We start from the raw sequence: 23,767 nt of genomic DNA, 5'->3' as shown, positions 1-23,767 counted from the left end.
GGTCGGTTAGAAACCGCCGGGACCGGTCCCGGCAAACACGTTAGCTAATTGTTATTCTACGTACGGACCACGGTCGCCGGGAACCACTCGCCCGGGACCGAGGTCGCCGGATCACGAGTGAATTTGAATACAAACTCCTCCTGGTCCTGGGCCCCCGTCCGTCCGTCCGTCTCGCGGTCAGGTGCACTCTCCAGTTGCCCGGCGCTTAGAGCGAACTTTACAGCGAGCTAGCGGCGGCTGCGGCGGCTCCTGTGAAGGTCTTTCCGTGTTTCTTTCCTTTCCCGGAGCCAGGAAAACGCCCTACCGCCACCGGTCGTGGGAAAATGGCAAATGAAAAAATCATATCCTGGCGTTTCCCGGCGGTACCCCGGTGGTCCCCGGGCCCCGGGTGGATGGGCATGAATATGAATGACTCTTCTGGCCAGAATCCGCGACGACTCAGCGCGCCGCCCGCCATTGTGTTCGCTTTTATAAGTTTATTTATTTGCTTTCTTCGTGGGTGTTTCTTTTTTTTTTTTTTACTAACCGACACTAACTTTAGCTCGTCAAAATGGAGTAAACGGCGAATGCTCCATGGTGCCATGTTTTATCGTTTCGTTTCGTTTTTGTTCGGCCTCGGCTTGTAGTTGCATATATTGTTAATACATTTAGCTGAGCCCTTTCGCTCGTGACGTCCGTGGCTCCGTGGCGGGAGTGGCCGGGATATTCGCATCGTATATCGCATTCACGTTTCGGGCCAATGCAGCCGCCATTGCGGTACTATAATAGCTAGTCAACAGGACGGACTTTAGTTGCGTCAGCCACGTAGGATAAATTAGATACTTGCAAAAACTTCCGTCTACGTGGATCATTCATTCTCTACTTACAAACTCCTACTCTTTGTGAGCTTAGTCATTTATCGATACAAAAGAAAAGAAAAACACAGGACACATTCTATTACACAACTCTGCCTCGGACTCTCTAGGGACTTCGTCTTCGTACCGGTGGCTAGTCTAACGAAGTTACTAAGAAGAAAATTAAAATTCACAATCCAAGTGCTTTCTAAACCACCGTTTAAGGTGCTAACTAAAGTGCTAACGGGCGGCAATAACGCGAGAGAGAGTACAATTTCAAAACTAGTAAACAATAATGGGAACGAAAACAGGAACAGACGAGACGAGGTCCTATCATTTAAAACAAGCAGACACAAAAGCTCACGAGAAGACTTGCTAATCGAATAAATAACTTGGACCGTGGGACGAATTCTTGGACCGATCCAGTTCCGCGAGGGCCGCGTTGTGTCGTTGCCCATTGTTTCTACACACACACGCAGGGCGACCAGCAAGCTTCGGCCACCGCGGACCCATCAGGAAGCGTCGGGGGCCGACTTGTCAGGACTGTCCACTTTTGCCCCGGTCAGTCCCGATCTGTACAAGGCTGTCGGCTCTACTTCTTTCGTGCGCCCCAAGGATTCCTGGTGACGGTGGTTGGTGGTGGTGGACGTTACGTTTCCGCTACGTGCGTGTCATCATGCCATTAATCATGATGTTGGCGAGCGCATTCCGACGCTTTCGCCAGGTGCCCATGCCCTGCGAGTGATACTGCAGCTGGGCGTACCACTGTTTGGTTTTCGTGCCGTCCTCAGCCTGCAAGCAAAGAGGGGGGTGTGGCAGGGCCACGAAGAACGGGTATCAAAAATCTGGGAGCTTCGGGAGAAAAAAACAACAGCGCGGCCCACGCGCGGCGAACCTACCTTGAATATGAAGGACTCCTTCGAGAGAATCTCCTGCACCTCGAAATAGTCCTCCCAGTCGTGCTCGGAGCAGACGACGCACCGGTCGAGGAAAAGGGGCTCCCGCAGCAGCGTGTAGCGGCCGCCCTTCTCGCGGACCAGCAACAGCGACGCCTCCCGGATGCCGGTGTGCCGCGGAAAGCTGAGCGTTTCCGTGAGGGCCCGGTCCGCCTTGTAGCTGGCCGTTGGCTGCAAAGGGAAAAGAGGGGAGAGGGATGAACGTTAGTGGGAAAGGGCCTGCTGGTGGTGGACTCCAACGAATCGGTCGCTCAGATTCCCGTGTCCCGTTTTCTGGGTGATCCGAACCGGACCTGTGCGCCGTGCACCTGAACATTTCATCATGATTTGTGGCAGGCCCCAGGAGAAGCCTTCAAGAAGGAGTCGCCAACAGAGACAAAAGGGATGAAGTCAGCTGGAAGCGCACCCCCCGCTTGGTGGCCAGCCTACCAAGCGACCAAACAATGAGAATTTAAAGCCGGCTGCAGGTGGGGCACAGATTTCGTGCCGAGTCCGACTGCACATCCTCATTAGGGTAGCATAGGGTTGACGGACTGATATATCGGCCAGGGGTCTTGAGAGGATTACGTTGGGAGCGTTAGTCGTAGTTTGTGGTGGGTAGTTTGCAAAAGGTATGTTTAATCCATCTAGTGTTTGAATTTTAAACTAGCAATTACTTGATTTTTTAAACATTAAACTCCATTCTCAAAGTTGTTCCTTCCTCATTAACTTCCTCATTAACCCGATAAAAAATTGAGACCAAGAGAAGCTTGTGAAAATAGATTGCTAAAGCTTTTCGTCAATAACGCCCAAGACTTGCAATAAGAGACCCACCATGAAGCTACCTTTATAATGGCAATCGGACCACCGGAAACATCTCAAATAATGTTTTGAAAATCACGCAAATTAATGGATTTCTTTTTAGCCAAACTTATTGAAATGGCAGCGCCCTCTGGCGCCGTGTAGCAGAATTGGGTTCAACTCCCGCCAGATCGCCATCGCCGTACCTTGCCGTTGGTCACCAGCAGCGCGTTGATGGAGGTCAGCTTGATCGTGCGGCTCTTCTTCCAGTTCCCGTCGTTCGGCTGCGTAAAAAGGAGCCGGCCCTCGATCACAAACCGGACCTCCTCGTGGTTCCACTCCAGCACGTCGACCGCCATCTTGCGCAGCTTGATGTTTATCATGTCCAGCTCGCAGGACAACCGGCGGCCCGGGCTGGACGAGGAAATGCGACGCCACAGCTTGGTCGGCACGTCCTTGGCCTCGCGGTTCATGTGGTTCAGGTGCAGTTCGATCTTTTCCTGCGATTGCTTCAGCAGTTCCTTGCCCTCCAGATGACCGGGCGTCACCTTGTAGAGGCGAGCCAGCAAGAGCGGGTACTTGGTGACCCGCTGCACCGGGACCTACAATGAAAAGAGCAACAAAACCCATCAGAGACCTGCGCGCCAGAGAGTGCGCCCCAACGAATAGGTGTCGAACCATCAGAAACGAGTTGAGATTCATGCGCCGCAGCACGGCATTCTCCATCTGCGAGACGCGCAGAAAGATCCGCAGCAGTTCCTTCTCCTTCTCCAGGTTGGCCAGCAGCAGACTGGCGGCCCCCTGGCGCACGCAGTAGCTCTCGAACGCGTGCAGCATCGGGGCGGCCTCGAGGAAGATCTTGCCGATGTTCACCGTCAGCAGGTCGTCGTCGCCCTGCTCGGTCGCGATGTCGAGCGCGTCCCGCATCCGCTCGGCCAGGAACTGGTTGTTCTCTAGCAGCTCTTCCACGTTCAGAAAGATGGCCGACAGTTGGTCCTGGTTGAGCAGCCCGGCCACCAGCATCGGCTGGTAGAACTCCTCCAGCACGATCTGCAGGTCGCGCCCGTACTTCTCCTCCGTCTCGACGATCTCGGTGATGATCTCCTTGCGCTCGGCCCGCTTCTTGCCACACTTGCGGCAGACCAGCGGCGCGTACATCACGCCCGACTCCGTCACCTGCGTTTCCACCGGCCCGTCGCAGTCCTCACACAGGTGGATCGGGGCGATCTTGTTCAGCATCAGCGCCGACCCGGACCCCGAGCCCGCCAGCGGATGTTGCCACCGGCTGCGTGAAGTCTTGCTCGTCTCCGACCCAACGCCCGAATCGTTCCGTTCGATCTCGGCCGACGCTTTCGATCGCTGCCCACCGCCGCCAGCCAGTGTCATCGACGTGTCCTCGCTCGAGTCGCTAATGCCCGAGATGTGGCTAAGCCGGCTGCTGATGTCCGATATTTGGCGCTGGTGGTGCCGCAGATCTGTGATCGGTTCCGATTCTTCTTCCTCCAGTATGATGTCACTAGCGTTGCCGAACTGAAAGCCACCACCTCCACCACCGCCGTACGATTCCTCCTGCGCGATGCCACGCTCCTTGGCGTCGACCAGGTACGACAGGATGTCGTACTTGGAGGCACCCTCGAAGATGGACCGCCCCACGTTCCGCTGCTTCTCGAGATCCACATCGTCGATCGGTGGCGCCGTCAGGGGCAGCGGTGGCGGGATGTCCGTGATCTCCTCGTAGATCGGATCCCCGTTCAGTCGGATCGACTCGTAATGGTGCTCCCCCTCGTCGTCGTCGTCGTTCGTGGTGTTGATCTCGATCTCCGACAGCGTCGCGTCCACCAGCATCTGGTAGAACTTGGTGCGTGACGTCGCGGTCTGGTCGTCGTCCACCGTCAGATCGCTGCTGCAGCTCTGGTAGCAATCGCTCAGATCCGCCAGCTGCTCGAACTCCATCAGCTCGTAGGCGGCGGCCGAGCCGTAACTGTTGCCCGAACTGACGCTACTCCGCTTGCTGCCGTTCGGCAGGTCTTTTGCGGCAGCGCTCAGCTGCTTGGCGCGCTCCTCCTGGATCCTCAGCAGCGACTGCTCGATGAGCCGCGAAACGTCATCCTCGTCTTTGGTACCGCTCATGTCCAGCCCGTTGCGGGATTCCTTTAGCCGCAGCAGCGAGTTCTCGACCAGCTTCGCGACCAGCTCGTACTCCAGACCCTCGGCTAGCTGGCTGAGCGTGGCGTCCTCCAGCAGCCGGGCGATGAAGCTGTTCCGGCATACCTTCGCCTGCAAGCTACCGGACGGGTCAGCTGTTGCGGTCAACGCCGGCTTCAGTGCCCTCCGCAGCACGACCGGAGTCGTGACCTGGCGCGTCGGATCCTGACCAGCGCGTTCGGGCGCATCCCAGGCCTTCTCTTTGGAATCGTTGCAATCGCTAGGAACTGGCGGACTGGCTGGGGGACTGGGGCTGCAGGCAGTGTCCTTCCGCTCCACGACCACCGATTGTTGTGCAGGAGTCGGCTCAGAAGACGGCGGCCCGTCCCGCTGAGGATCGTAATCGAGATTGATCAACGTTCTGCCGCCGTTCGTTTGCGTGCCTTTGGCAGGGAGAATGCTGTTCGTTCCGATCGGGATTATCGAGGTTCCGATCGTCGATGTGTCACCCGCCAAGGTTGCCCCGGTTCCATGGTAGCTGAGATTTCGCTCATTGTTGCTCGCTATCAGTTCGTCCTGCCCGTCCAGCGTGATGTCCGAGGATAGCGTCAACTTTCCAGTTCCTCGGTTCTGGAGCGTGGAAGTCGGAGAGCTGACGCTGATGGTGATGGTGTTCGACGCGGTTTGTCGTATCTCGCCCGGGGAGGCCGTTCCGCCATCGTTGACGACCACCGACGACTGGTAGATCGTGGTGTCGCTGGCCCCGTCCACGTTGACCGTCGAGTAGCAATCGTCACCGGTGATCAGGATGGACGTTTTCTTCTGATACTGATCCTCGTCCGGTTCGGGATCGTGCCGTATCTCGAGCCGGTGGACTGCTCCACTCGAGGACACAGCGCCCGGGGACGAGCACGCAGTCTGACCAACCTGCAACAGCGTGCGAGACGAGGACGACGTGGAGCTGCTCCGATCGCTGCTGGATCGCCGTACGCCCGCCGACGCGATGAGATTAAAGCAAAAATCCTCGTAAACATCACATTCCCTGGCCGATCCGTTCACCGGGTGAGTCCCGTTTGGAAGGCTCGGGGTGGCCACTAAAATCGCTGCCTTCCCCGGCGGTGGCGGTGGTGGTGGTACTTTTGGGCGGATTCGATTCCCCGCTGCGCCCGCTGCCACTAGCAGGGAAGCCACCGACCCAATCGACGAGTCGGACGACGAGGAAGTGGTCGAGGAGGTCGTTTCCTCTTCGAAAGCCGCCCGGGAGTAGGTTCGGGCCGGTCGCCGGTCTCGCAGGGCCATCGTGTCCTTGGCCGCAGTCTCGCCGTCGGCCGAGTTAGCCTTCGTCGGTGATGCCCGGTCACTGAAACTTCGACGTACTGGACCGCTGGAACTTCGCTGGAAAACCGCCGCCACGGCTCTCGGCTTTGGGTGGTCCGCCGGGATGGCCACGGGTGCTGGAAAGTGAATCAAAAAGGTGGAAACGAAATCAGCACCGATGACAGGAGCGCCCGATTCTTGGAAGTAAGAAACTGCAAAGGATGTTACAGGAACATCACCGTGAAGCGAAGTTGCTGAAGGCTGAACGGAACGGCTGAACGAACGGGGCGAAAGTAATTAGACGCCATCGTGAGACTCTTGGGCCATGGGAGCTGAGGTAGCGCTTTCCGGGTCACCGGTTTCCAGCAGCCGGCTCGGGATTTAACTCGGCTCTCTGGTGCTCGTTGGTGCACTGCAACATATTTATTGCACCAGCTCCAACCTGCAGCTGCAGGATATTTTGATGGAAACCAACGTGCACCCTGGGACCCAGGTCATGGCTAGCAAGGCCCAGGCGTGTGGTTTGTTACCAGCGACCCTCCGAGCAGTTGGCAGCGATGCCAGGGGGGAATTTGACCGTCCGGCTGTTCCAATGGATGTTTGTTTGGTGTAAAATGCAGTATTTGCCAATTTGCTGAATGTATAATGAACCCGACCAACTGCGATTGATGCGAGACTTGATCAGGAAGAAGCTGGAGCTAAAGCTCGATAGCACACACACGAACAAGGATTTTCCAATTGCAAAATGCGTGACAAAACCAGGAGAAGTTACGTTAACATAACTGAAGTTGTTTGCTGTTAATTATTGAAGTTGTTAAGTTGATAATACTTCTTTATAAACAAATAATACAATATTTCTCAGTTTTATTCCAACTTGTACCAGCAACATGGCTTCAGGCTGACGGCATTCGACCGTTTCCGATCAGCGAGCACAACATCGATCCCTGACTTCTGCTGGGCGACGAGTTGAAAAGCATCTTCGAGAACATCAGATGGTTCATCAACTGTTTCACCGTTTCCATGGTTGCGAAGGCTCTCAACTACCACAGTAGCATAATGAGCGATCAGCGATAGATAGCAGAGATCTCGAAAATAATTGCACGATGATGTCATCGATCAGTCATTCACCAGACGAGGCAAACCAAACGGAAATGTCCAATGGAGGTAGGTAGCGAAGGGTAGCACAAAACGGCAAACAAAATCCTTTCAAACTGTTTAATAAAATTCAAAGAATTTCTTCTTCTGAATGGCTGTATTATCCTTTTCTTGTCAATTATGTTGACAGTGGATGAACTCTTCAGCAATTATACGTAAAAAGCACAGAAGAAACTGTTTTTCCTTCTGATTAATGTTTTTGTTGATTACTGGTAGTGAATTCTGACGGTAAGTAGTTTTCTTACCATTAACTTAACCTTCGTTTTTAGACAGTTTAACTTGTGGATAGCTGCCTTGCAAATATCATAGAGTTACAGAATTTACTAGTTACTTTTACCATCAAAACTTATATTTATGACGCTTCTCGTCGCTTAGTTAAAGATCGCAAAGGAGAAGACCAAGCAAAGGGAATTGAATGTTAAAAATTGAATGCTTCAACAAGGTTGAAAGTAATACGTTAAAAGTTATCTTGTACACATAAAAAAGATCCTTGATCCGGATAGTACGGATAAACCCGATTAGCTAACCTTTCCCAAGTCCAACGGTGTGAGCAGTTAGACCACACCGTTGACAATACAATTTTGTTTCATTTCACCCCAACCGTTCCGAAGGATTCCCAGATCCAGCGAATGGTCCCAGCCAAAATTCACCCAATCGCCAGGGCGAAACAATTACACCCCCCGGCGGGGCCGCTTGCATCGAACCGTACATCGAGCTCTGTTATTCCAGCCGTTCAAGGGTTTTGCTATTTTTGTCACCTCGATTCACGGTGTTAAAGTTTTTCTTCCACCCAAAAACCTGATGGACCATTACCGATTGTAGTAGCGCGAGGGCTCTGGGAAGCACTGAGCAAACAGTTCCGTAGTTCCGGGCTGAAGGACCGAAGGATCGTGTGTCGTGACGGAACAACGGAACGGAACAACAATCGTGTCGTGACACCGTCTTTACCGTGCTCGTTCTGGGTGCCGGTTCCGAAGACAAACGTTTGTTTGTAGAATTTCTTATCGTTATCGCACCCACCTCGAAACCACTCTCGAAAGCTGCAAACGATCCAGGTTCGCTTCGAAAGCGGGGACCGTCTTCCGCTTCCCTCTGGGATTACGGCCCTACCCGCCTCAATGGGGGTGTGCAGGTCCCGACGTACCGATTGGCAAACGCAACAACTCCTTCTCGCTTCTTGTGCCGGAGGCAGAAAACGAATCGTAATCAAAGTTCATATGTAAATATCGTGCTCCAGCTGCATTTCCGCTCAAGCACCCTCTTCCGGCGCCCGGGTGAGTTACCGTATAAATCACGGCGCCTTCGATAGTTTTCACACCGTTCCGGGTCCCGCAGTGAAACCGTTCCTCGATGTACACCCGCTCGACAATGTACACGACGACCCGCAGCGCGCTTCTCTCGGTTCGCTTTCGGTCCCAATCATGTTATTTTATTGCCCGCCTCAGTGATTTATGCGAATGTCTCAAAACACTGGCAATCGACAGGCGACGTCGCCCCTGGGCCCCGGACAACTCCCCGTGCGCACCCCCCCTTAGTACGGATACGGAAGACAGCGCACGGGTTTAGAAACCCGCCGCCGATCGGAGTCCTGGAGCAGGCAGAAAAGCCTGCCATAATTCCATTGGGTCTGATCGCAAAGCCAATATTTCGCCAACAAACCGTAAAAAGCTGGACTATGGAGGGACAAATAATTTCGACAAATTTTTCAAACCCAGCCCTTCGTCCCGTTTCCCACGAGTCGTCTGAAGGCAAATTGTCCATATTGGCTTTCGCCATCCGCCGAGGATTGCCCCGTCGGCTTCCAACTCCTCAAGGGAGCTCTCTCTGGTCGGCTCCAATGCAAAAGTCTGACGCCTCCGTTCTGGAGGAGGTCCGTGACCAGGGCAGGAACGGTAAAAAGGTCAACGATTTATCGTAACAAGGATCACTGGCTTATCGGCGTGTACACTGTCAGTTATGCTGCCCGAGCTTCGGTGTCCCCAATCCGGGCCAGCCGGAAGTGAAATCACAAACAGTCGAAACGGTGTCGAGGCGATGCTTGGAATAAGGTTTCTGCATGGATTGCTTCTACAACATGGTTCGTATTTTGAATACTTTAAATTTAGTTTACAACTAATTAAGGATCCATCCAAAACATTCCCGATCGTTTTACAAACCCGAACCAAAAGCAACTCATTTACATTTACAGCAAGAACGACATCGACATGGTGGGAAAACACTTCAAAGCCCGAAACATACCAGTGTTATGGCCCTTAAAGCGAGATGGCCTCGGCGTAGTTCGAACTGCAGTCGTAGCAACAGAGAGGACTGCCGGGAACCGCCCGTGTGTATCGATCTGGCACGAAATGGCCAAACCACCGCAGCGATTAATCGCACCAGCTGCGGAGTAGCTCCTGGCGAGGTTCGGCACCCGATAACCCACTGCCCAGAGGCCTTGCTCTACTCTAAACTTCAACCCCGGGTCGCGTAGCGCAGAGCCTCGCGTTATCACCAGCGCCCGCGGGCTCTGACTATTTCCCATCCAGCGTCCATGTCGACGCAGGATTAGCATAAACTCTAATGCCCCATAATTAGCGGCCATCAAGTTCAGCGAACTATAACATCAATCCTAGCGCGCGTGGTGGTATGCGGTTTTTGGTCTGGCCAGTACGCCACTAGAGCACCGGGATGCAGGCTGCTCCGTCGATGGCGCCGCTCCAAGAATCACCTGAAGTGAACCTCCCTCGGGCGCTCACTGGGCAGTGTCCACGATAGTTGCCCAAACAATGGGCGACGGGCAAACATGTTGAAAAATGAGCAACATATTGGGCATTATTTAATGTCGAATCAATTTCGGGCCTCGACCGTGTGCGGCAGGCCTGCCGGATGGCAACCGCTCTCGCGAATCGCGTGTCCCCGCTGTACGCATTAATGAATTTGTGATTGTTTTAGGCACAAACGCGAACAAAGCAATGCCGTCCGACCGTACGGTAGGACCTTTGGGATAACGCCAATCTCCAGAAGTCGGCTTTCAGAAATGTAGCTCGTTCCTGGTACGTTCCATGGACTCCGCGCGTGAGGCATATGAAGTAATGAATCATTTTAATTAGCGCCTGACTACGGTGGCTGTAGTTGCATTTCGCAAAACAGACCCCACTCTGCGCTCGGGATAGGCTTTTCCGCGCACGAGGTCCGCGCACCCTACTATGGACTCTTTATGGGGCGCTATTATTTTGATTAGCTTCCATCACTCAATCTCGGTTGGGCTAGAGGCGACATGATAAAATTAATTGTTGTCCGTTGAAGACCACACGCCTAATCGGACGGGAGCTGTTAGAGGTATCCGAAAGAGTCCCGACTCTCGTCCCAAAACATTCTCGCTGTTGGGGGCCACGTGTGCTGGAACAGTGCACTATTTAGATCAGGCTTCAAGCGTCGCAATCCGACATTTAGCAGCACAGAAATTGACACCAATTGTCAATCATTCAGACGGTTATTAGAATAGAGCAGAGTATGGGGTGAGTGAGAGATGGAACTTTTAATTAAGCTCCGTTCTGGTGGCGAATGCTGAAAAAGGACACAAGCCATGGCACAAAACCGTATACCATACCATACCCATCATTCAATTGGTAAACTGTTTTGAATTTGTGTTGAAAATCGAGTAGAAGCACCAATAGATTCGGAAGAAACATTTGCGCAAAAGACTTAAAAAATCTGCGCCGACGCTAGGAATTGAATTAGTTAACTTTGTAGATCGTCAACCAGGATGCAGTGCTAAGTGAAAGTATTATTCTACATCTAAGCGAAAGTCCCAAAATAGTTGAGTAAAAACTAAAACTATTCTTCCGAGAAGTGTCTGACAGTTACAGTGAAGAATCCAACAATATGCAAGTCGTTGCAGTTAAGAAATGTATCGAGCCTTAACGTAACGATAAGCAGGAAACCAAACAATACTGCTGCCCTAATAATCGCTTGCGAAACCTGCATCATAATTCAAAGAATCACAAACAACAACATCTTTACATATTTTGACACAATAAATTTAAAATTAAATTTAAAACTATTTCCTGACCACTTTGAATTCAGGGGAGGAAATCAATATGTTAATGACTGCAGACACCATGGTCTGCGCAAACCATCAATTCTATCTAGAGTCTCCTAAAATTCCGACCCAATACGGGAAGCAAATTTAGGGAATAAGTTATTGCTGGATTAGAGTTCGTTGATACGTGCGACCCAACGGATCGGTGTCTTACTACATATAAAAAACAGAAACAGAGTAAGGTGACAGTAAAACGCCATTTCGACCTAAGACCGCGAATAGCAAAGAATCGACGCACTTTAATGACAATGATAATCGTTAAAGCTGCCTTCAAGAGTTTCCTGGTCTTGCAGTTTACACAGCGACCAAACAAGTTCAAGTTCAAACAGTTCGTAGCCCAAAGCTCGACGAATCACAAGCTTACGCCGAAGACGTCAAAGAGTTTCCACAAAAAAATTATACTGTATTTCAATCAGAAACACACCCGTTCTGTCTTGTTCTGTTCCGATTTAGCATCTTGCCATTATGGAAAAACGGCTCAAGACGGCGGCATGCGCCGGAAGAGATATCAACATTGCGTCAAAAGACCCTACAACTTCATCCTGTAATGCTGGGTCAAAGCTTGAAGCAAATCCCCAGGGCCACTACCAAATAAGGACGAAGAATTGAAAAGAATTTGCCAGCCTCAACTGATGTTTGTACTGGCGCGGTCGTGTCCTTTACTTACCATCGCTGTCACCGCCATTTGCCTTGACCACACCGGTCACACGGGCCGTGGGAATACCTCCTTTGCCTTCACTCGCCCATCCGTTCGCTGTCCGCTGTTCCGGATGGTCCGTCGGTTCCACGGTGGCCCCACCGTTCACGGTCCCGTTCCCATTCACCGTGACCACCTCCGTGAAGAGCATCTGGGCAAACAGCTTATCGTCGTCGTCGATGATTTCGTTCTCGACCAGAAAATGGACCTTCTTCCGCCCACCGGAAACGCTGGTGGTCGTCGAACCGACCTCTGACGCCGCTACCGTCGGTGGCTCCTCGGCCTCCGTGGACGGTGTGGGAAGATAGAACTGAGAGCCACGGTGCGAGTGGCGCTTATCGGCGCCCGGTTTTGGCAAGTTCCGCGCACTGACCGTACCCGTCTTGGAGCCAAACGTTCCGCCGCCACCGTCGTCGGCCGCCGTGGTCAGCTTGGCAAGACGCTGCACCAGCGTGTGGTTCAGGCGGATCGTATCGTACCCGGGCAGTCCGGGGCAGGATGGGTCGCCCGGGGAGCATGGGGCCGCCGGCACCGCGGACGGTGGGCGTTTGAGGATCGATTTGATTGCACTTTGCGACCCCGGATCTCCGGCGGTCGAGATCTGCGCCGGAAGCGAACGGCTGTCGTCGTCTTTGGTTACCGCCGTCCCAGACCCGGCCACCATGCCGACCTCCGACACCGACTGCTGCAGCAATGGCTGCTGTTTTTTGGTGCGCGGTGGCCGCTCAGGCATCCCATTCGGTGCCCCTACGCCACCCAGGTCCAGCTCCAGCGCCGCACCGTCGTTCGGAGCGATCTCGACCGGATCGTACACGTACTCGTCCACATCGTCGTAGACGGGCGCCGGCCGTGAGTCGTCGAATAGCTTGATTCTTTGGCCATTGATTGCCGCGATGTTGTTGGCCGCCGGATTGTACCGGTTGGCGTACAGGGTGTCGAGAATGTTCTCGTACTTGGCCGCACGCAAGTCGAACTCGGCGTCGGGGGCGAACTCATCCGAGGGCGAGTTGGGCGAGAATTCATTCAGCAGGGCGCCACCTCCGCCACCGCCGGCGCCACTCAGCGAGATCAGATCGTACGGGTTGACGTCACAGCGCAGGATCGACTTCCGGCTCGTCGGTGAAACGATGCTCGACGGGGCCGGCGGTGCCGGTGACGACAGGTCGTTCGGTCGCATCAACCCATCGTCGCGTTCCGACTCCACCCAACAGTCTTGGAACGTGGACAGCTTGGCCGGGGGCGTCCTCACGCTACCCTTGCTGGGCGACGGTGACCGCGCCGATCCGCGTTTGCTGAGTCCTCGCGACGGGCTCGTACTCTTCGTGCGGCCCCGCAGCTTCTCCTTGATGGCCGCCTTCACCGACTTCGAAGGACCCCCGTCCGGGGGTTGCGTTAACCGCGAGCGGCGCATAAAGTCGTACGGATCCGGGTTGCCGTTGCCGAGGATCGACGGGCGCGCCTTCTTGCCGTAGGTCGAGGCCAACTTCACGGTGCCGGCGCTGGAGCGTTGGGGCGGCGGGGCCAGGTAGGTGGCCCCGGACGTCAGCCGGACCGTACCGCCGATGGGCGCAAGCGGCAGCCGGGAGCCCTTGCACTTCTTGCACACCGTCGCCTTCTTGACGTCGCGCTTCGTCCCGCTCAGGTACTCCGGGCAGCAGCAGATCAGCACGGCCATCTCGGGCGCCGGACAGTAGATCGTCGGCAGGTGCGACAGGTGCGTGAGTGGGTGCGGATGGTGCGCCATCGGGGCCAGTGGGGGCGGCATGCCGCGCATCGTCCCGTACACCCAGGTTTCCGCGTACTTCATCGTGTGCGCATTGGGCAAGTGTCCCGCGATGGTTGGGTTCCCGTTGAAGTCCAGCGACTCGTACCCGTGCTGGTGGGACGCCGAACCACGGCCAGCGGGCACGAGAGCGGTGGACGCAGTGACGCTCGAGTTGCCGGTCACGGAACCACCCTGTTTGTCTTCATTGGCGCTCGGTTTGCTGAGCTTTAGACGCTGGCCCCATGTTTTCTTGGCCTTATCGGAGGACTTCGCAATCTGTGGAGAAAATAAAAGCGTAACAGAGCGGTCAGGATCGGAGATATTGCTATATTACTGCAAAGTTTTAGTATTAGTAAATTACACTTCAAAATGTTAACAAAAGTGTCCTATTTTGAATTGTCACATAATTGTCAAAGGAATTGCGGAGAAATTGTTAATTATTCTCTTTAAAATAATTAAGTGTTTTTTTTAGTTTTCGTTTATGAAGCATTCATTACTTCTGCTTCTATACATCATGTTTTTTTAGCTAGTTTTTACCTCACCTCACCAAAACCTTTTTCCAAAATAAGGGATAAAATACTATCCTTTATTTAAAAATGGGTCACTTATGACCCAATGCTTTTTGAAAACTTTGAAACTCTAACATCACGTAGACTAAGTCCAATGACATGCACAGAATGGATTTCTCTACTTTCTAGTTAGAGTTTCAATGAAAAATGAATGAATGAATGAAGAAATTAAGTATCAAAAACAGAAAACTTTAAGATTCAAACTTCAAACAAACTTACAAACTTATTTAACATCGCTCAAATTCATTTACGGCGCCAATCGAGATTCAATCAAAATGTCGTTCAATTCTCCATTACTTTGCGCTTAAAATTCTGAGCTATCATTCAGCTATCATCTTAAGAGCTTTTCCAAAAGAAGATTTTCCTGTTTTCGGATATTATTCAAATGCTCAGATTATAAGTTTTGTTTGCTAGCCACTAAATTAAACATTAGGAAACACTTATTAGATGTAGAAATATATTCTCAATGAATGGCAGATAAATCATTCTGTTTAGATTATAGGCGCACAATATTTGCAACGCCACACAAACCCTTCGAAGATCAATTTTTACGGTCTTGAAACATCCTTGAGCCAATTTTAACGCGCACATGCTGAGTGGCAGTTGCACGGAGCACGAAGCAAACCGGTGTCGACGTTTTGCCGCGTATGAAACGTATGCTGCCGGAATATGGTTTCGCAAATTCGAATAACAATCGATATTTGCAACCGGCACACGATTGGCGGCGGATATCCTAACGCGATCAAGCCCCAAATACGTTGTGCGCTGATGTGCAAATTTCTCAATTTTCGCATCTCCCGAGCTAAAGCCAATTTTTCTTCGGCTGCAGCCCTCCTTTCGCCGTCGGAAAGCTGTTCTGGAGCTGTTCCTGTTCCGGCGCGTCCGACGTGACCGGGAAAGCGAAGGCCAACTCCTCCTTCCCAAGGCGGGCCAGCGACCAAACAAATCAGTTCGCGAAGAGCGCACCGAGCGCCATTCAATTTGTGTTACGCTTTATTCTTTCACCACCACCGGCATCATCGGGGCCAAATCCGGTTCCGGTCACGTCCGAGGCTTTTCACGCGCAAAAATCCCTTCGAATTCGCCAAGCGCCTTCGGTCGGGAAACTTTTCAGGAATCAGGAGGCTGGTCAGATTGGGTGACCATGTACACGGCCACTCCTTGCTGCTCCTGGCCGGCCTGATAATTCCGGCTTCGGCAGCATAACTTCGTGAAACCCACAATGCACCCACGATGCTGATGCTGGCATGTCCCGTCCGAGTCGAACCCAGCGTCCACCGCCCACCGTCCGGCGATCTGGTGATTCTGGTGATTTTTAGTTGCGCTGCGCCAACGCCAACGCTTCCCAGGCGAGCGAACGTCCGAAGTAGCTTGAGATTGGTTTCTTCTAGACCGGCGATACCCAAATAAGGCACGTACACCGAGCTCATCGACGCCCGGAGGTGTTTGCGGTCAGTTTTCTTATTTCCTTCTTGTTTTCGCCACTCACCGCGAACACTGATCTGATCTGGAGGAGACGAAGTTATGGTCCGGATCCGTTTCTGTACTGGGACACTTGGCCCCCGGGGGTGTGAGGTAGGGAGCAATGGTCGTTGGCCGCGGTGCCGACCACGGATCGTTGCGTATGCCACGCATTGGACTTTATGAACTGAATCGAATCGTAAACTGTCGGTCGTTCGATCGGGACCGGAGCGCAGACCGGGATCCTGAGTACTCCTCCTCCTGAGTACGCGAGACCTGACGAAGCGATGGGTCTACTTCCGGCCACGGGGCGTCAGCAAACCGGTTCTCGGAATGCAATTTGCGTAAGTTAGTAAAATTATGCTCCAGCAGCGACGGCTCGGGTGCCGAGCGAATCAAAATTTGCCGGCGCCCGAGGTAAACATAAAACGGTATCGATTTCATGCTCCATTCTGTGCGCCAGATTCGATACTGGTAGCTCCCAGTCGTCGCGAGGTGTCCTGGGTGAGGTGACTTTGTCATTTCCCGGCTACGCATCGGCGCACATTTTCGATTTTCTCGACCACTCGCCACGACTCGCACCGTTCGATTCCAGGGTTTCGTTCTTCGCCGAATCGCACGGCGATAATCTTGGCTAAAGTTTTATGATCGTATTTGCACATGATTTTATAGCTCCACAAACACGGTGGCCGCGTCAAGGGATTTGCCGTCAGCGCTGGTTTTTTCTGTCGCAGGACCGCTCCGGCTGGCAGCCGGGCATGATATGTGCCGGTGTCGGAACGTTTATTACATTTGAGGTCAGCCGCAAGAACATGAAATATGTCTTTTCATCACCCTTGCGGCTTTACGAACTCTGTTGGAGCATCCTGTTTAGAGCCGAACATTGAGGAACTGCCAGTCACCAGTTGGGTCTGACTCTGACCGCCGTTCGAGTGAGATCATCGGGCAACGTAAACTATTTTTAATATACAATACCCTGAGAAGCCACAAATATCAAAATCATCCATCGAACTCCTGCGGAGCACCAAAGCACCCCGAGGAAACCCACTTGGTTCCGCTTATTTGCACCGGAAGCACCCGGCATAAGTTCCGGCCGGTTTCCCACAGTTAACCTTTCCATCGACGTCCGACTTTTCTTTCACCCCACTAAGATGAGGGCCTCAGAGTGACCGAGAGAGAGCGAGAGAGAGAGAGAGAGAGAGAGAGAGCGAAAGTGGGTTCAGCTCGATAAACGGTCCAATTTCGTCTCAGTACCCGCCACAGATCGGACCAACCCCCGAGATCCGATTGCCGGTGATCCCATTTCCATATGGATTGGTCCAATTTCCAACGAGAGACAGACACGCAGGACTTATGTTACGGCGACTCAATCTACCGCAGCGAACCGAATAACTTGCGGCACGGGCCAGCCCCAGAAGCCGAGAGTGCGGGATGAAGTTCGCGAAAGAAAGCGTTTGCTCTGGCCCGACCTCTGCAGTTCAGTCGGCCATGTCCATCGGGGCACGAAAAATGTACATCGATTGCCATTTCGCTCTCGTTCGAATCCGAAACCCGGCACCGAGCATCGGTTTCTAACAGGACCATTAACTCCAATTACCCACCACATATCAGACGTCTGCCACGCGGACCATCGACTTCGGGTTCAATTAAAAATTCATCGAGCGATGGTTTTCGGAAAACGGACGCTGTGCGCTAAAGTTTGTCCTTAACAGACCCACGCTTATGCTCACACTCAAAAAGCGGAACAAGCTCGTAAACACTTACCGAACCAAATTACTCCGATACCGCGTGTTGCCGGAGTTTTGGTGCCATGCTTTCGGCACTTTACGCCACCAACTGCCTTCGCAGAACACTGCCGATGGAGTTTTGCTATTATGAAGAGCACACGCTCTTTTTATGCTCACCTCAAACTTCTCGTTTGCCGTCGTCGAGCTGCCACCGTTGGGGGAAATTTTTCCAACATGGATCATCTATGCAAATGGATGCTGCACGGCTCGGTGCATCGCGCTCTCGCCGGTGCAGGTTTGAGTGATGCCGCGAGGAAGCTATCATACCGTCCGGCCGTCAAACAAACTACGAATAACGAGACAGTGGGCGAATAAATAGGATAAGAGCGAACGGATGCTCGCTCCACCGGCGCGCGACATATGCGCCCGACCCCCCAAGGATAACGAGCGTCACAAGAACCCGAACCCGCGGCCAAGGTGAGCACCAACCAACCGTTCAGATGTTTGCGGTTTTCCGATGATTTCCGAGTGGCAGGAGTGTGTTGAAAAGTTTTCCCGGCAGAAAAAAACAGTTAACCAAATTAAAATGGGCAACACGGGAGCATAAGCATAAATAAGGGGGGAGGGGGGCGCCGCCATGCAGCAGTCGAAATTCATTAAATGTAAATTTTAGCTACGGTGGTGTCATTGCATTTTTGCTAAACTCATTACTCATGCGTCATCGCGTTTCTAAAGATACTCGCTAGATGGGTAGACATCAACACGAAGACGAACGAAAAGTTTTCGCCGACTCCACTCCGGCTCCGGTCCGGACATTTTGGAGCGCGTGTTGGCAAAATGATGATCATGCTGTTTTATGCATACGAAGAGGCAACATTAGGCAAACGGGGTGCATGTGCCGACGGATTCGTTCGACTAACAGACCGCCTGGGACCGGCAAGGTATCTTGTATTAATTAAAAGTAGATTAATTAAAATGAAAACAAAAGAGATAAGTTTCACAACTTTGTTTGGTGATTTCATGACGACAACCGCAAAAAAAGCAAGCAAAGGAAGACCCATTGATCCTCGTATCAAAATTATTACCAGCTCCTTTTATTCAATCAACAATTTTATGCTCAAACTCAAACCGCTTTGAAGACGCATACAATCAATTGCCGATCGGTTTGCGCGTTTCGGAGAAACACAAAGCTGCACGTAAGTGTCGGCTGTGAAACTGTAAAATTGAAATGGTTTCATATCGCAAGCACTTTTCGTGTGCCGTAAATTGAAGTTTACGATAAACGCATTAACCTTTCCGTTGGCCGCCGGCCGAGCGCTTAGAGAATTACATAACAATGGCGAAACAGAAACCAATCGGCGCCATTTCCATCGATTACGATTCGCGCTCAGCATCGGGCAGCGAGCGAAACACAGACTTATGCTCTGTCGAAGTATTAAAAAAAACGCCGGTGGACATAAAACACGCGAGATGATGACACTTCCGTTGCCCGGTGGTGGTGGTGGTGCTTCCCGGAAAAGGTTTGTCAATCGGAACGGAACTCGAAGCCGCCGGTAGAAAAAAGGTACGCCACGTCAATAAAAAGAGATCACGCGGGTCAATCGTAAATGCGTATGCGCGCGTTATCAAATCCCAATGAATGCGTAAGCATCCCCGAAAATCTTCCGGGGCCACCGGGCGGATTTGAATATTGCCGAATCGGATCGCCTAATTCACCACGCACGGCACGAGTTTCCGTAGTTTTCAAAATTATGTACGAAATTGGCTTTCGCTTCTCATCATCTTCCCGCTCGAGCGAGTGTCGCGAGCGATGTCCCGAACGCCCAAACTTGGAGCCGCAGCCTGCGAATTAGCATAAAAGTTATCACCTACCACGGGCGGGCGAGCGACCAATCGATGGCAGATCTATGTTTTGGACCATGTTTTGGGCTCAGCAAGTCCAGCCCATGCTTCCGGTTATGTTATCTTTCCCCCTTGGCTGGGTCTTCAAGATGTGCATATTTTTGGCGACGTCCCTCGATAGGCCAAACCGCTATTATCAAACCGCTTTTAACCGTTGCCTTTTTTATGGGGGATCGCATAAATTTGTTGCTGATATTACGAAACGGTTTGTGGTGATAATTTGGCGATGCTTTTTGGGTGACATTTCCGTAACGGACCATTCACATTCGGGACCTCGAGTTACGTAATCGAACCAGGCGGTTCAAAAGAATGGCAAACTGTAGTTCGGGTGGAATAAAGCAATCGAACAGCCAAGCTGAGAGGCAAAAAACCCATCTGTTCAATTCTACCAAAAAAAAGCGAGACCCCAATGAAGGTCTCTTGGTGTGGCTAATCCATGGTGCAGACGGCGCGCACTTTCTACTGTGCATGTCGTCGATCATAAACCCCAATTTCGTACGGCTGACTAGGAAGACGAAACGCGTCACGACCGTGCCATGAAGGACCGGTGAAGAAGTCACGTTTGGGGCCACGCAAGGCGCAGAAGACGGCCACGTCACTACGCTTCACTTTATCAATTAGCCGCATCAATTAGGGAGTCCATTTCACTTTTCCGCTAATTATTGGCCAACGTTCCATTAGCAAGCCCCCGGGCCGGACTGTGATGATGCAGTGATAGAGTCCCGCCGGCCCGGTGGCTACTACGAATCTTTAATTGACGGGTACCAGAACGATCGAAACGAATTGCATTCGATCGTACTACACACCTCCAGAGGGTGGCATCCGGATTCGGCACGCTTTTGCCTTCTGCCTGGAAATGGTCCCCGAAAGAGATGCCCTGAGGGCCATCTGATGACGCGCTGTGAAGATGGGTCCCTCTCCGAGTGCTTCGATACCCTTGACGGATCCATCGATATCTGTTCGTTAAAATGGAAGCCGCTCACAATCAACTTGTGAGGGGTGCGAGTATGTGTATGACACCCTATGGCATAATTACATTCAAAGATGGCCCCTGCAGTGCATTATGCAAACGAAAGTACAGTTTTTATTGATTTTGAATAAATTATTATAACTTTCATATTAACTTTATTGATGATTATGTTGTTAGTTTGTGTTATTCCTTTGATGAAGATGGAGTTCTGGAACTTTTAAATTCATTTGTTTTATTTTCCTCATTCTTACTTTAGGTTTTGCTCTAGTTTTTTACTTTTATTTCCGCAGTTGTACCCCAAAATTGAACTAAATTATAAGATTTATAAATTTGCTTCACATAGCCAAGTAATTTAATTGCTTTACACATCAAAACTTTGTCATTAGTAACTTTTTTAAATTGAATTCGGCACACTGCAGCACCGCCGTCACACGGCTAGATGACGAGGAAAATTGGGAGCAACTTCCAATGCTTCTCCAAGAAGAAGCACAACCATATTTCTCCAAACAATATCCAAACCCCACACCCGACTGGCGAGATGCCGCTGGGGTTCGCTGATAGCACGAACGGAACTTATCTTTGACGATAAGGTGGCAGCTGCGATCGGAATCGGAACCCTCCAGGGCAACGTGGCCCGGCCCCGGAAGGACGTGTGCAGTGTGTCGGATTTATCAGGACTCTTTTTACCGGTTGTCCCAAAAACTTTATCCCATCCCACCACGGGCCGGCGAAGTTATTAACTTCCGGTCCGACTCGATGAATGTCACATCGAACTGGTCCACCCGGCTTCGAGGGCTGCCCGACACACAGACACACGAAAGAACGCTGAATTCTGGCACACCAGAACCGAGCGTCCCATATGAGTTGGATTGTGCGAAAGGACAACTTTTCTTTGCGGATTTCGCCAGGGCCCCGAGTGTCCTTCTCGATCGGAAACGGGACGGGGAAAGCGAAACAATTGCTCGACCATTGTGGACCAACCTCAGTACGTGTCCGCTAGAAACCGGTTCGTTTCCGGCTGTCGGGACGGAACTCTCCAAGCGTGGCCGAACGCAGCGATAAGGAGGTCGTCCCGTTTCGGTGCCGTCGGCTTGCGATTCCCACGTGGTTTACGCGCTGGAAAAAATTAACGAAGGAAAAGTTCCGTCGGTTCCAGAATCGAGTTGGACGCTGCCGGCAGCACGGTAGAACCGGAAGGAGAATATAAGCTCCGGATGGTGGTGGTCACTGGTAGCGCCAGCGCCGGCTAAAGCTGTCCACGCTGGACAAAATGGGAAATCTATATGCAGTGCCGTATCGGGGGATTTTATCGTTTCCGCGGTCGCCGGAGACCTGAGTTTCTACCGGCGAAGCGCCTTCTCTATCGAACCAGGGCCCGGTAGGCCCGCCGAAACCCTTCTGGGGCCATGCAACGTATAGAGTGTTGACATTCCTGGCATGAAACAAGGAAGGAATGCCGAAGGGGCAAAAAACAAACCTCTGATTCGAACGATTAATGCCGGTCGTTGGTGGCCATGCGAAAAAACGGACCTTCCTATCGATAAATCAAGCGGCGAGCAAACGGGAAACCAAAACGGACGTCATCACGTGCCCTTGACCTTTGGATTAGCCAAAACGGGGGTTTGAATAAGAAAAAGGTTTTTTCCCCCATATCCACAGAGGAAGCATAGAATTGATTCTGAAAAAAGGCGAAAGCGAATTTCCATAAGATGCACCCCGTGTTTCGGGTGTCCCGAATACGCTCCCTGAATGTGTTGGTATGCGGAACGCGTCCGAAAATTGGTCACTTTTCAGCTTGCCAGCCACTTCAGCTTTCGAGGCCCCACTTCGGTCCATCGAAATTCGTCGCGTAATCAAATAGAAGAAACATATGGCCCTTTCCGAACCGGGCAACACTACCCGGTGCTTCACCCGGGTTAAGGCCTTCCACACTGCAGATGTGAAGAAGATGATAAGGGCCGATGTAGCAGAAAACCCCCAAAGAGAACCCCAAAAACGGAGAACGTGACGAAATGCACGAAGCACCCGAATCAGCGAATGCGATGATGGCGCGGCCGTGGAAAACAAATTTACCCGGCTTTTCGCAACCGAATAGCGGAACGGAAAAGAAATCATAAAAATCCAATTAACATATTTTCTGACCCGGCGTCCCCGGGAAAGCCGTCAGCCAGAACAGCAGAACCAATTTGTCCGAACCATCAAAATGGATGTTGGAAGGATGTGAATCGTGAACGCCCAAACGACGAACATTTATTTTTGAATTAGCCAAAACTTTGAGCTAGCCAATGTGCCAAGAAGGACCAGTTATAGCACAAGACTGACAGCTTTACAGAATATCTCGTTTCGATGGGTTTTCAACTATTACTTATACAATTCTAGACTTTGTCGCCAACTTTCTCTGTTTCATCTTACACCATTAATCTCTGACACTTAAAATGAATGCAACTGGTTAACTGACGGACGTGACATGTCATCTTTGAGTTGGTGCATGTTAAAAGAAACCCTTACATATTCATTACGAATGAATAGGTAGGCGGCATCAGTAATATGGGCTTTGACTGTCGCTGTTCACATTATTGTTGATTTCTGTTGCGATTGTTGACTTTCGGATGTCGTTTTTCTATATGTTAGTGCTAAGCCTAATTGTCCGCCACTTACCCGATGGTGGTTTGCGTTCGCCGGTGGATAGAAGTTGATTGGATCTACATTAAGGGTTGCCGGCTGTTCAGAAGGGTAGCGCCTCATTGGAAGATGGCTAACTTTCGCCATCTGAAGGAATCATTCTGCGAAGAAAAACAGAAACAAACACATAAATTACACAAACACATTTTTACAAAACATATAAAAGGTTTATGGATGTTTACGGATGAACCTGATGAATCGAAGAATTGCTTTACGACGCTGTTGCTGTTCTGCAAAGAGCACACGCCACTACGCCAAATCATGATTGTTCGGCTCTGAAGGAGTTGAGATGATGAGGATGCGTACCTCAATAGACCGTTCGATAACACGTAAACCAACACCGTCGGAACGTCGTCCTTAACATCATCATCAGTGACGGACCAGAGCCGCTTGATGTCTCTGATCTGTCCTCCTGAAACATCCATCCAAAAACGCCCGCTCCTGGACTGCCTGTTGCCATTTTCATGTGCCACCCTTTTGTAGGTTGTCTGGGGCCTTCTCTTCCTGGTTCCAGGAGAGTCCCTCCCGTATGGTAAGGTTCCGGAAATCCACACCACATGCCTCATACTCCGAAGATTTAGAGAGTAAACGAAAACCGACATCACGCGGAGTTCAAAAGAAAAGTGAAATTAATCGTTCGAAGAATTGAGCCGAGCCCGTTATCCCTTTCAGGAAGCAACAGTAAATGTTCCACTTTCAAACGACAATAGGGGAGCATTTTTTTTCT

General features: G+C 51.5%; 1 protein-coding gene across 1 annotated transcript; it reads right to left on the bottom strand.

The window, feature by feature from the left end:
• Positions 1-981: 981 nt before the first annotated feature.
• Positions 982-23,127, bottom strand: LOC128278575 (uncharacterized). Its single transcript, XM_053017304.1, has 6 exons — positions 23,017-23,127; positions 11,935-14,005; positions 3,248-6,168; positions 2,776-3,171; positions 1,733-1,960; positions 982-1,625 (listed from the first exon to the last, which is right to left on the bottom strand). Exons 1-6 carry the CDS (start codon positions 23,125-23,127, stop codon positions 1,494-1,496), a joined length of 5,859 nt encoding a protein of 1,952 aa, XP_052873264.1. The 3' UTR covers positions 982-1,493.
• Between the last annotated feature and the right edge of the window lie 640 nt (positions 23,128-23,767).

This window comes from Anopheles cruzii, chromosome 2, assembly GCF_943734635.1.
Source record: "Anopheles cruzii chromosome 2, idAnoCruzAS_RS32_06, whole genome shotgun sequence".
In the NCBI taxonomy this organism is placed as follows: Eukaryota; Metazoa; Arthropoda; class Insecta; order Diptera; family Culicidae; genus Anopheles; species Anopheles cruzii.
This window is presented reverse-complemented; position numbering and strand designations above follow the sequence as displayed.

Excerpts from the sequence above, each read along its gene's own strand:
- LOC128278575 (XM_053017304.1), bottom strand. The coding sequence starts at position 23,127 with ATGGCGAAAGTTAGCCATCTTCCAATGAGGCGCTACCCTTCTGAACAG. Across the intron at positions 14,006-23,016 it reads CGAACGCAAACCACCATCGG|ATTGCGAAGTCCTCCGATAA; the intron begins GTAAGTGGCGGA and ends TTTTCTCCACAG. Across the intron at positions 1,626-1,732 it reads AGGAGTCCTTCATATTCAAG|GCTGAGGACGGCACGAAAAC; the intron begins GTAGGTTCGCCG and ends CTTTGCTTGCAG.